The 14,453-nt window shown below is 46.3% G+C and overlaps 1 protein-coding gene across 2 annotated transcripts in view; it reads right to left on the bottom strand.

Annotated features, from left to right (window-relative positions):
* Positions 1-14,453, bottom strand: part of hmcn1 (hemicentin 1) — a 241,162-nt gene that overhangs the window by 165,207 nt on the left and 61,502 nt on the right. For both annotated transcript variants that reach the window (XM_055943694.1, XM_055943695.1), the window contains exon 6: positions 5,795-5,901. In XM_055943694.1, the coding sequence (XP_055799669.1) occupies positions 5,795-5,901 (107 nt within the window). The remainder of the gene's footprint in view (positions 1-5,794; positions 5,902-14,453) is intronic.

Below are 14,453 nucleotides of genomic sequence, written 5' to 3'. Positions count from 1 at the left end.
CTGGATATCCAAGGAGGAACAAGGGGGGGAGGGGGCCAGGTTGTGATGGAGGGGGCCAGGTTGTGATGGAGGGGGACAGGTTGTGATGGAGGGGAACAGGTTGTGATGGAGAGGGACAGGTTGTGATGGAGGGGGACAGGTTGTGATGGAGGGGGCCAGGTTGTGATGGAGAGGGACAGGTTGTGATGGAGAGGGACAGGTTGTGATGGAGAGGGACAGGTTGTGATGGAGGGGGACAGGTTGTGATGGAGGGGGACAGGTTGTGATGGAGGGGGACAGGTTGTGATGGAGGGGGACAGGTTGTGATGGAGGGGGACAGGTTGTGATGGAGGGTGACAGGTTGTGATGGAGGGGGACAGGTTGTGATGTAGGGGGACAGGTTGCGATGGAGGGGGACAGGTTGTGATGGAGGGGGACAGGTTGTGATGGAGGGGGACAGGTTGTGATGGAGGAGGACAGGTTGTGATGGAGGGGGACAGGTTGTGATGGAAGGGGGGGGGGGGGGGATGTGAACCAACACCCAATTAAAGACAGATTAAAAAGGATCAAACTCTTTCACACACAATCTATGCCCAGGTGTCATGGTCCATTACAATGACTGAAACACACAGCATGGCACAAGCATAGAAATCCCCTCAAAACTATTCTCCTAAACCCATTGGATGGCCTGGGAAACACTGTTTTTGTATGTGGGCAGTGGGGAAAAGGTTCACATTCTTTCAGGGGAACTCTGTGTGTGGGGGAGGGGGAACCAACTAGCAAATAAAGTTAGTGTCCAGTGTTCCAGATGATTTCCATTAAATGTGATTACAATAATAAATTATAGTATGAATTAAATAGTTTTCCTTCCAAAAAGAGGTGATTAGGTATGTTAAAAAGCTGCTTTTCTGTGTTGGAATGGTGTGGATGTACCGCAACAACAGAATGGTGTGGGCGTACCCCAACAACAGAATGGTGTGGACGTACCCCAACAACAGAATGGTGTGGACGTACCCCAACAACAGAATGGTGTGGACGTACCCCAACAACAGAATGGTGTGGACGTACCCCAACAACAGAATGGTGTGGACGTACCCCAACAACAGAATGGTGTGGACGTACCCCAACAACAGAATGGTGTGGACGTACCCCAACAACAGAATGGTGTGGACGTACCCCAACAACAGAATGGTGTGGACGTACCGCAACAACAGAATGGTGTGGACGTACCCCAACAACAGAATGGTGTGGACGTACCCCAACAACAGAATGGTGTGGACGTACACCAACAACAGAATGGTGTGGACTTACCCCAACAACAGAATGGTGTGGACGTACCGTAACAACAGAATGGTGTGGACGTACCGCAACAACAGAATGGTGTGGACGTACACCAACAACAGAATGGTGTGGACGTACCGCAACAACAGAATGGTGTGGACGTACTCCAACAACAGAATGGTGTGGACGTACCCCAACAACAGAATGGTGTGGACGTACAGCAACAACAGAATGGTGTGGACGTACCGCAACAACAGAATAGTGTGGACGTACCGCAACAACAGAATAGTGTGGACGTACAGCAACAACAGAATGGTGTGGACGTACCGTAACAACAGAATGGTGTGGACGTACCCCAACAACAGAATGGTGTGGACGTACAGCAACAACAGAATGGTGTGGACGTACCCCAACAACAGAATGGTGTGGACGTACAGCAACAACAGAATGGTGTGGACGTACAGCAACAACAGAATAGTGTGGACGTACAGCAACAACAGAATGGTGTGGACGTACCGCAACAACAGAATGGTGTGGACGTACCGTAACAACAGAATGGTGTGGACGTACAGCAACAACAGAATAGTGTGGACGTACAGCAACAACAGAATGGTGTGGACGTACCGCAACAACAGAATGGTGTGGACGTACCGCAACAACAGAATGGTGTGGACGTACAGCAACAACAGAATAGTGTGGACGTACAGCAACAACAGAATGGTGTGGACGTACCCCAACAACAGAATGGTGTGGACGTACCCCATTAACAGAAGATAGAGATACATCAACCTCTAGTGAGTCAACCACAATACAGTCCGACTAGTCCACTGGTTCAACCTCTAGTCAACCACAACACAGTCAGACTAGTCCACTGGTTCAACCTCTAGTCAACCATAATACAGTCCGACTAGTCCACTGGTTAAATCTCTAGTCAACCATAACACAGTCAGACTAGTCCACTGGTTCAACCTCTAGTCAACCACAGTCAGACTAGTCCACTGGTTCAACCTTTAGTCAACCACAACACAGTCAGACTAGTCCACTAGTTCAACGTCTAGTCAACCATAGTCAGGCTAGTCCACTAGTTCCTCTATGTCAACCACAGTCAGACTAGTCCACTAGTTCCTCTATGTCAACCACAGTCAGACTAGTCCACTAGTTCCTCTATGTCAACCACAGTCAGACTAGTCCACTAGTTCCTCTATGTCAACCACAGTCAGACTAGTCCACTAGTTCCTCTATGTCAACCACAGTCAGGCTAGTCCACTTGTTCCTCTATGTCAACCACAGTCAGACTAGTCCACTAGTTCCTCTATGTCAACCACAGTCAGGCTAGTCCACTTGTTCCTCTATGTCAACCACAGTCAGACTAGCCCACTTGTTCCTCTATGTCAACCAATACCAGTCTTTTTACTAGACTATTTCCATGGCACAAACCAAAGGCCCCCAAAGCAACATTCTGTCCCTGACTTTCAATCACCAGTCAGTGGAAACCATCAAGAGACCATCTCTTTTAGGCAGAGAGTAACAGAGCTCGGCCTGGTATTCTCATCAGGTGTGAAATCTCTCTCCTTCCACAAGATTGCACACATACTAATGTGGTTTAAAGACTTACTCTGTGAACAAGAACATAAAATAACACTAGTAATACAACAGTAGTGTGGCTCTGAGCAGGGAAGGATGAGGTCATGGTGGCTAGTGGACTGGGGCTTGATGGTAGTAGGGGAGGGAGGGGCCAGAAAACAGAGAGACATGACATGAAAGAGCCCAAGGAGTGATATGCAAGGACGCGGGGCGGTTCGGCCGGAGACATTGCTGCGACAACCTTAGTCAATAACAACACTTGACAAGAACCAAAACTCTGAGGAATGAAAAAATATACCTCTTGAGACTTCAGCCTCAACTACAGCAGCCAGATCTACAGAGAAATTGGTCATCAATCTGTCCGGCTCGCTGCTCAGACCGTACACCACCACCTCACCCCACCCAACTAAACTCCCCCCTCAGGAGGCTAGTCCACCCAGGGAGGAAGGACACCATCCATTCCTTTAATCCCTCTTTTTCATAAATCATCCCTGGCTGAAAACACAGTACACAGAACACAGCAATGGCTAGGACATGAAGAATAGTGGCTAGGACTGTGGCTAGGACATGAAGAATAGTGACTAGGACAGTGGCTAGGACATGAAGAATAGTGGCTAGTACAGTAGCTAGGACATGAAGAATAGTGGCTAGGACAGTGGCTAGAACATGAAGAATAGTGGCTAGGACAGTGGCTAGGACATGAAGAATAGTGGCTAGGACAGTAGCTAGGACATGAAGAATAGTGGCTAGGACAGTGGCTAGGACATGAAGAATAGTGGCTAGGACAGTGGCTAGGACATGAAGAATAGTGGCTAGGACAGTGGCTAGAACATGAAGAATAGTGGCTAGGACTGTGGCTAGAACATGAAGAATAGTGGCTAGGACAGTAGCTAGGACATGAAGAATAGTGGCTAGGACAGTGGCTAGGACATGAAGAATAGTGGCTAGGACAGTGGCTAGGACATGAAGAATAGTGGCTAGGACAGTGGCTAGGACATGAAGAATAGTGGCTAGGACAGTGGCTAGGACATGAAGAATAGTGGCTAGGACAGTGGCTAGGACATGAAGAATAATGGCTAGGACATGTAGGACAGTGGCTAGGACATGTAGGACAGTGGCTAGGACATGTAGGACAGTGGCTAGGACATGTAGGACAGTGGCTAAGACATGTAGGACAGTGGCTAGGACATGTAGGACTGTGGCTAGGACATGTAGGACTGTGGATAGGACATGTAGGACTGTGGATAGGACATGTAGGACAGTGGCTAGGATATGTAGGACATTTGCTAGGACATGTAGGACAGTGGCTAGGACATGTAGGACAGTGGCTAAGACATGTAGGACAGTGGCTAGGACATGTAGGACTGTGGATAGGACATGTAGGACAGTGGCTAGGATATGTAGGACAGTGGCTAGGACATGTAGGACAGTGGCTAAGACATGTAGGACAGTGGCTAGGACATGTAGGACTGTGGATAGGACATGTAGGACAGTGGCTAGGATATGTAGGACATTGGCTAGGACATGTAGGACAGTGGCTAGGACATGTAGGACAGTGGCTAGGACATGTAGGACAGTGGCTAGGACATGTAGGACAGTGGCTAAGACATGTAGGACAGTGGCTAGGACATGTAGGACTGTGGCTAGGACATGTAGGACTGTGGATAGGACATGTAGGACTGTGGATAGGACATGTAGGACAGTGGCTAGGATATGTAGGACATTGGCTAGGACATGTAGGACTGTGGATAGGACATGTAGGACAGTGGCTAGGATATGTAGGACATTGGCTAGGACATGTAGGACTGTGGATAGGACATGTAGGACAGTGGCTAGGATATGTAGGACAGTGGCTAGGACATGGAAAGTGGCCCCACTGGGGCCTTCAGAGACTAAACAGCGCCCCTCACGCCCCCTCCTCATACGACAACAAATCACTCAGGTAAAAATGTGTAATTTCCTGTCTGACAGCATTGACATTATGGGCACCCTGCTATGCGTCTCTGTTTGTGCTCACCCCACAGCAAGGGGGCAGGGCCCTGAAATACAGTTCTATTGGCCCTGGAGCCCAACACAAAAACTGAACACTGGAACCTGACACTGAAACTGAACACTGAAACTGAACACTGGAACCCAACTCTAGAACTCAACACTAGAACCCAATTCTAGAACCCAACACTGAAACCCAACACTGGAACTGAACACTGGAACACAACATTGAAACCCAACACTGGAACAGAACACTGGAACCCAACTCTAGAATCCAACACTGAAACCCAACACTGGAACTGAACACTGGAACCCAACTCTAGAACTCAACATTAGAACCCAATTCTAGAACCCAACACTGAAACCCAACACTGGAACTGAACACCGGAACCCAACTCAACTCAACATTAGAACCCAATTCTAGAACCCAACACTGGAACCCAACTCTAGAACTCAACATTAGAACCCAATTCTAGAACCCAACACTGAAACCCAACACTGGAACTGAACACTGGAACTGAACACTGGGGGCCCTTAATACATGACATGGCATGGCACAAAACAAATCAGACCATGGCACATCAATCAGACCATGGCACATCAATCAGACCATCAGACCGCTACGGAGAGCCAACTCTGAAGAATAAAGAATGTCTTCTTCTCTATCATTCCAGTATTACAGTAGGTCAGCAGACAGATGCTTCAACTGAAGCATGGCTTATCGATTACATCTGCACACCTTGATGTATTACTGTAGTAATTCAGGTTAAGTGTTGTGCTCAAGGGACCAGCGGCAGTAGCGTGCAGCCTCCTGGGTGTGTGCTGATCGGTAGGCCATACCGCTGACCTATAAAAGTCATTTTTTCACAACTACTCCAGCTTACTTTAAGCGTGAGAGAGGAAACCCCAAAATATTTTGGACAAACATTTCCGTGTGAGGAATGAGGAATTTATTGTTTACCTTAATGGACCACATTCCAGGCTCCGGGTCCTTGATGTTGATGACCCTGGCAGAGTTAGGAATGTGCAGGAGTTCCGTCAGACCATCGCTCTTCCCGACGAGCTTCCCTGTTTGGAAATACATTTACATTTTCTTTGCAGCCAACCAAACCAAACAAACTTCATCAAATCAGAGCTAAAACAATAGAATTGAACTCATCGAACTAATATTGAGCTTAAATCAAATTAAATTGTATTTGTCACATGCGCCGAATACAATTTGACATGAAATGCTTGCTTACGAGCCCTTCCCAACGACACAGAGTTTGAAAAAAATACAAATAAATACAAATAGTAACACAAGAGGAATAAAATATAAAATGGATCTATATACTGTGCAGGGAGTACCAGTACCAGATCATTGTGCAGGGGTACGAGGTATTTGAGGTAGATATGTACAAGAAGGCAGGGTAAAGTGACTAGGCATCAGGATAGACAATAATAAGGTATTTGAGGTAGATATGTACATGAAGGCAGGGTAAAGTGACTAGGCATCAGGATAGACAATAATAAGGTATTTGAGGTAGATATGTACATGAAGACAGGGTAAAGTGACTAGGCATCAGGACAGACAATAATAAGGTATTTGAGGTAGATATGTACATGAAGACAGGGTAAAGTGACTAGGCATCAGGATAGATAATAATAAGATATTTGAGGTAGATATGTACATGAAGGCAGGGTAAAGTGACTAGGCATCAGGATAGATAATAATAAGGTATTTGAGGTAGATATGTACATGAAGGCAGGGTAAAGTGACTAGACATCAGGATAGATAATAATAAGGTATTTGAGGTAGATATGTACATGAAGGCAGGGTAAAGTGACTAGACATCAGGATAGATAATAATAAGGTATTTGAGGTAGATATGTACATGAAGGCAGGGTAAAGTGACAAGGCATCAGGATACATCATAATAAGAGTAAAATAAAGAACAGACTTGCAGCAGCAAATGGTGAGTGTTAAAGTGTGTGTGAGTTTTATGTGTGCGTTTGTGTGTATTTACTGTATGTGAATGTATGTGTGTGGATTTTGTGTGAGTATTAATGTAGTGTGTACGAGTGTGTATATAGTATATACACTAAGTGTACAAAAAATTAAGAACACCTTCCTAATATTGAGTTGCACAACCCAGCAGTGTTTCAGTTCTTGACATAAACCGGTGCGCATGGCACCTACTACCATACCCCGTATAAAAGGCACTTAAATCTTTTGCCTTGCCATGTCTCAATTGTCTCAAGGCTAAAAAATATTTATTTAACCTGTCTCCTCCCCTTCATTTACACTAATTTAAGTATATTTAACATTTGACGTCAATAAGGGATCATAGCTTTCACCTGGATTCACCTGGTCAGTCTACGTCATGGAAAGAGCAGGTGTTCATAATGTTTTGTGCACTCAGTGTATGAGTGCATATAGTCAGTGGAAGATAGGGTCAGTGCAGATAGTCCGGGTAACCATTTAACTAACTATTTAGTAGCCTTATGGCTATTTAGCAGTCTTATGGCTTGTCTCAGAGTCTGTTGGTCCGAGAGCTCATGCTCCGGTACCATTTGCCAGATGGTAACAGAGTGAAGAGTCTTTGGACATTTTTCGGGCATTCCTCTTACACTGCCTGATATATCACCTTTGAGAGCCTCCTGACTGGTTGCATCACCGCCTGGTATGGCAACTGCTCGGCATCTGACTGTAAGGCCCTACAGAGGGTAGTGCGTATGGCCCAGTACATCACTGGGACCAAGCTTCCTGCCATCCAGGACCTCTATAGGACTACCTGGCATGATGACTCCTTGCTGTCCCCAGTCCACCTGCCCTTGCTGCTGCTCCAGTTTCAACTGTTCTGCCTGCGGCTATGGAACCCTGACCTGTTCACCGGACATGCTACCTGTCCCAGACCTGCTGTTTTCAACTTTCTAGAGACAGCAGGAGCGGTAGAGATACTCTCAATGATCGGCTATGAAAAGCCAACTGACATTTACTCCTGAGGTGCTGACCTGTTGCACCCTCGATAACTACTGTGATTATTATTATTTGACCATGCTGGTTGGTCATTTATGAACATTTGAACATCTTGTCCATGTTCTGAAATAATCTCCACCCGGCACAGCCAGAAGAGCACTAGCCACCCCTCATAGCCTGGTTCCTCTCTAGGTTTCTTGCTAGGTTTTGGCCTTTCTAGGGAGTTTTTCCTAGCCACTGTGCTTCTACACCTGCATTGCTTGCTGTTTGGGGGTTTAGGCTGGGTTTCTGTACAGCACTTTGAGATATCAGCTGATGTAAGAAGGGCTATATAAATACATGTGATTTGATTTGATTTGATATACTGGCAGAGGGAGGACCAAAAAATTGGCAAATACTCCAGTCACCTAGGTCATAAACTGTTCTCTCTGCTACCGCATGGAAATTCTAGATCCAAAAGCCTCCTTAACAGCTTCTACCCCCAAGCCATAAGACTGCTAAACAATTAATCAAATGGCCACCCGGACTATTTACATTGACCCCCCCTCCCTTTGTTTTTACACTGCTGCTACTCTCTGTTTTACCCCTACCTACATGTACACTGCTGCTACTCTCTGTTTTACCCCTACCTACATGTACACTGCTGCTACTCTCTGTTTTACCCCTACCTACATGTACCCTGCTGCTACTCTCTGTTTTACCCCTACCTACATGTACACTGCTGCTACTCTCTGTTTTACCCCTACCTACATGTACACTGCTGCTACTTTGTTTTACCCCTACCTACATGTACACTGCTGCTACTCTCTGTTTTACCCCTACCTACATGTACACTGCTGCTACTCTCTGTTTTACCCCTACCTACATGTACACTGCTGCTACTCTCACCTACATGTACCCTGCTGCTACTCTCTGTTTTACCCCTACCTACATGTACACTGCTGCTACTCACTGTTTTACCCCTACCTACATGTACCCTGCTGCTACTCTCTGTTTTACCCCTACCTACATGTACACTGCTGCTACTCTCTGTTTTACCCCTACCTACATGTACACTGCTGCTACTCTCTGTTTTACCTCTACCTACATGTACACTGCTGCTACTCTCTGTTTTACCCCTACCTACATGTACACTGCTGCTACTCTCTGTTTTACCCCTACCTACATGTACACTGCTGCTACTCTCTGTTTTACCCCTACCTACATGTACACTGCTGCTACTCTCTGTTTTACCCCTACCTACATGTACACTGCTGCTACTCTCTGTTTTACCCCTACCTACATGTACACTGCTGCTACTCTCTGTTTTACCCCTACCTACATGTACACTGCTGCTACTCTCTGTTTTACCCCTACCTACATGTACACTGCTGCTACTCTCTGTTTTACCCCTACCTACATGTACACTGCTGCTACTCTCTGTTTTACCCCTACCTACATGTACACTGCTGCTACTCTCTGTTTTACCCCTACCTACATGTACACTGCTGCTACTCTCTGTTTTACCCCTACCTACATGTACACTGCTGCTACTCTCTGTTTTACCCCTACCTACATGTACCCTGCTGCTACTCACTGTTTTACCCCTACCTACATGTACACTGCTGCTACTCTCTGTTTTACCCCTACCTACATGTACACTGCTGCTACTCTCTGTTTTACCCCTACCTACATGTACACTGCTGCTACTCTCTGTTTTACCCCTACCTACATGTACACTGCTGCTACTCTCTGTTTTACCCCTACCTACATGTACACTGCTGCTACTCTCTGTTTTACCCCTACCTACATGTACACTGCTGCTACTCTCTGTTTTACCCTTACCTACATGTACACTGCTGCTACTCTCTGTTTTACCCCTACCTACATGTACACTGCTGCTACTCACTGTTTTACCCCTACCTACATGTACACTGCTGCTACTCACTGTTTTACCCCTACCTACATGTACACTGCTGCTACTCTCTGTTTTACCCCTACCTACATGTACACTGCTGCTACTCTCTGTTTTACCCCTACCTACATGTACCCTGCTGCTACTCACTGTTTTACCCCTACCTACATGTACACTGCTGCTACTCTCTGTTTTACCCCTACCTACATGTACACTGCTGCTACTCTCTGTTTTACCCCTACCTACATGTACACTGCTGCTACTCTCTGTTTTACCCCTACCTACATGTACACTGCTGCTACTCTCTGTTTTACCCCTACCTACATGTACACTGCTGCTACTCTCTGTTTTACCCCTACCTACATGTACACTGCTGCTACTCTCTGTTTTACCCCTACCTACATGTACACTGCTGCTACTCTCTGTTTTACCCCTACCTACATGTACACTGCTGCTACTCTCTGTTTTACCCCTACCTACATGTACACTGCTGCTACTCTCTGTTTTACCCCTACCTACATGTACACTGCTGCTACTCTCTGTTTTACCCTTACCTACATGTACACTGCTGCTACTCTCTGTTTTACCCTTACCTACATGTACACTGCTGCTACTCTCTGTTTTACCCCTACCTACATGTACACTGCTGCTACTCTCTGTTTTACCCCTACCTACATGTACACTGCTGCTACTCTCTGTTTTACCCCTACCTACATGTAACCTGCTGCTACTCTCTGTTTTACCCCTACCTACATGTACACTGCTGCTACTCTCTGTTTTACCCCTACCTACATGTACACTGCTGCTACTCTCTGTTTCACCCCTACCTACATGTACACTGCTGCTACTCTCTGTTTTACCCTTACCTACATGTACCCTGCTGCTACTCACTGTTTTACCCCTACCTACATGTACACTGCTGCTACTCTCTGTTTTACCCCTACCTACATGTACACTGCTGCTACTCTCTGTTTTACCCCTACCTACATGTACACTGCTGCTACTCTCTGTTTTACCCCTACCTACATGTACCCTGCTGCTACTCTCTGTTTTACCCCTACCTACATGTACACTGCTGCTACTCTCTGTTTTACCCCTACCTACATGTAACCTGCTGCTACTCTCTGTTTTACCCCTACCTACATGTACCCTGCTGCTACTCTCTGTTTTACCCCTACCTACATGTACACTGCTGCTACTCTCTGTTTTACCCCTACCTACATGTACACTGCTGCTACTCTCTGTTTTACCCCTACCTACATGTACACTGCTGCTACTCTCTGTTTTACCCCTACCTACATGTACACTGCTGCTACTCTCTGTTTTACCCCTACCTACATGTACACTGCTGCTACTCTCTGTTTTACCCCTACCTACATGTACACTGCTGCTACTCTCTGTTTTACCCCTACCTACATGTACACTGCTGCTACTCTCTGTTTTACCCCTACCTACATGTACACTGCTGCTACTCTCTGTTTTACCCCTACCTACATGTACACTGCTGCTACTCTCTGTTTTACCCCTACCTACATGTACACTGCTGCTACTCTCTGTTTTACCCCTACCTACATGTACACTGCTGCTACTCTCTGTTTTACCCTTACCTACATGTACACTGCTGCTACTCTCTGTTTTACCCTTACCTACATGTACACTGCTGCTACTCTCTGTTTTACCCCTACCTACATGTACACTGCTGCTACTCTCTGTTTTACCCCTACCTACATGTACACTGCTGCTACTCTCTGTTTTACCCCTACCTACATGTAACCTGCTGCTACTCTCTGTTTTACCCCTACCTACATGTACACTGCTGCTACTCTCTGTTTTACCCCTACCTACATGTACACTGCTGCTACTCTCTGTTTCACCCCTACCTACATGTACACTGCTGCTACTCTCTGTTTTACCCTTACCTACATGTACCCTGCTGCTACTCACTGTTTTACCCCTACCTACATGTACACTGCTGCTACTCTCTGTTTTACCCCTACCTACATGTACACTGCTGCTACTCTCTGTTTTACCCCTACCTACATGTACACTGCTGCTACTCTCTGTTTTACCCCTACCTACATGTACCCTGCTGCTACTCTCTGTTTTACCCCTACCTACATGTACACTGCTGCTACTCTCTGTTTTACCCCTACCTACATGTAACCTGCTGCTACTCTCTGTTTTACCCCTACCTACATGTACCCTGCTGCTACTCTCTGTTTTACCCCTACCTACATGTACACTGCTGCTACTCTCTGTTTTACCCCTACCTACATGTACACTGCTGCTACTCTCTGTTTTACCCCTACCTACATGTACACTGCTGCTACTCTCTGTTTTACCCCTACCTACATGTACCCTGCTGCTACTCTCTGTTTTACCCCTACCTACATGTACCCTGCTGCTACTCTCTGTTTTACCCCTACCTACATGTACCCTGCTGCTACTCTCTGTTTTACCCCTACCTACATGTACACTGCTGCTACTCACTGTTTTACCCCTACCTACATGTACACTGCTGCTACTCTCTGTTTTACCCCTACCTACATGTACACTGCTGCTACTCTCACCTACATGTACCCTGCTGCTACTCTCTGTTTTACCCCTACCTACATGTACACTGCTGCTACTCACTGTTTTACCCCTACCTACATGTACCCTGCTGCTACTCTCTGTTTTACCCCTACCTACATGTACACTGCTGCTACTCTCTGTTTTACCCCTACCTACATGTACACTGCTGCTACTCTCTGTTTTACCCCTACCTACATGTACACTGCTGCTACTCTCTGTTTTACCCCTACCTACATGTACACTGCTGCTACTCTCTGTTTTACCCCTACCTACATGTACACTGCTGCTACTCTCTGTTTTACCCCTACCTACATGTACACTGCTGCTACTCTCTGTTTTACCCCTACCTACATGTACCCTGCTGCTACTCTCTGTTTTACCCCTACCTACATGTACACTGCTGCTACTCTCTGTTTTACCCCTACCTACATGTACACTGCTGCTACTCTCTGTTTTACCCCTACCTACATGTACACTGCTGCTACTCACTGTTTTACCCCTACCTACATGTACACTGCTGCTACTCTCTGTTTTACCCCTACCTACATGTACACTGCTGCTCCTCTCTGTTTTACCTCTACCTACATGTACACTGCTGCTACTCTCTGTTTTACCCCTACCTACATGTACACTGCTGCTACTCTCTGTTTTACTCCTACCTACATGTACACTGCTGCTACTCTCTGTTTTACCCCTACCTACATGTACACTGCTGCTACTCTCTGTTTTACCCCTACCTACATGTACACTGCTGCTACTCTCTGTTTTACCCCTACCTACATGTACACTGCTGCTACTCTCTGTTTTACCCCTACCTACATGTACACTGCTGCTACTCTCTGTTTTACCCCTACCTACATGTACACTGCTGCTACTCTCTGTTTTACCCCTACCTACATGTACACTGCTGCTACTCTCTGTTTTACCCCTACCTACATGTACACTGCTGCTACTCTCTGTTTTACCCCTACCTACATGTACCCTGCTGCTACTCACTGTTTTACCCCTACCTACATGTACACTGCTGCTACTCTCTGTTTTACCCCTACCTACATGTACACTGCTGCTACTCTCTGTTTTACCCCTACCTACATGTACACTGCTGCTACTCTCTGTTTTACCCCTACCTACATGTACACTGCTGCTACTCTCTGTTTTACCCCTACCTACATGTACACTGCTGCTACTCTCTGTTTTACCCCTACCTACATGTACACTGCTGCTACTCTCTGTTTTACCCCTACCTACATGTACACTGCTGCTACTCTCTGTTTTACCCCTACCTACATGTACACTGCTGCTACTCTCTGTTTTACCCCTACCTACATGTACACTGCTGCTACTCTCTGTTTTACCCCTACCTACATGTACACTGCTGCTACTCTCTGTTTTACCCCTACCTACATGTACACTGCTGCTACTCTCTGTTTTACCCCTACCTACATGTACACTGCTGCTACTCTCTGTTTTACCCCTACCTACATGTACACTGCTGCTACTCTCTGTTTTACCCCTACCTACATGTACACTGCTGCTACTCTCTGTTTTACCCCTACCTACATGTACACTGCTGCTACTCTCTGTTTTACCCCTACCTACATGTACCCTGCTGCTACTCACTGTTTTACCCCTACCTACATGTACACTGCTGCTACTCTCTGTTTTACCCCTACCTACATGTACACTGCTGCTACTCTCTGTTTTACCCCTACCTACATGTACACTGCTGCTACTCTCTGTTTTACCCCTACCTACATGTACACTGCTGCTACTCTCTGTTTTACCCTTACCTACATGTACACTGCTGCTACTCTCTGTTTTACCCCTACCTACATGTACACTGCTGCTACTCTCTGTTTTACCCCTACCTACATGTACACTGCTGCTACTCTCTGTTTTACCCCTACCTACATGTAACCTGCTGCTACTCTCTGTTTTACCCCTACCTACATGTACACTGCTGCTACTCTCTGTTTTACCCCTACCTACATGTACACTGCTGCTACTCACTGTTTTACCCCTACCTACATGTACACTGCTGCTACTCTCTGTTTTACCCCTACCTACATGTACCCTGCTGCTACTCTCTGTTTTACCCCTACCTACATGTACACTGCTGCTACTCTCTGTTTTACCCCTACCTACATGTACATTGCTGCTACTCTCTGTTTTCCCTTACCTACATGTACACTG

This window comes from Salvelinus fontinalis, chromosome 14 (genome assembly GCF_029448725.1).
Source record: "Salvelinus fontinalis isolate EN_2023a chromosome 14, ASM2944872v1, whole genome shotgun sequence".
NCBI lineage: Eukaryota > Metazoa > Chordata > Actinopteri > Salmoniformes > Salmonidae > Salvelinus > Salvelinus fontinalis.
The sequence above is the reverse complement of the archived record's forward strand: the minus strand, read 5'-3'. Positions and strand labels throughout refer to the sequence as shown.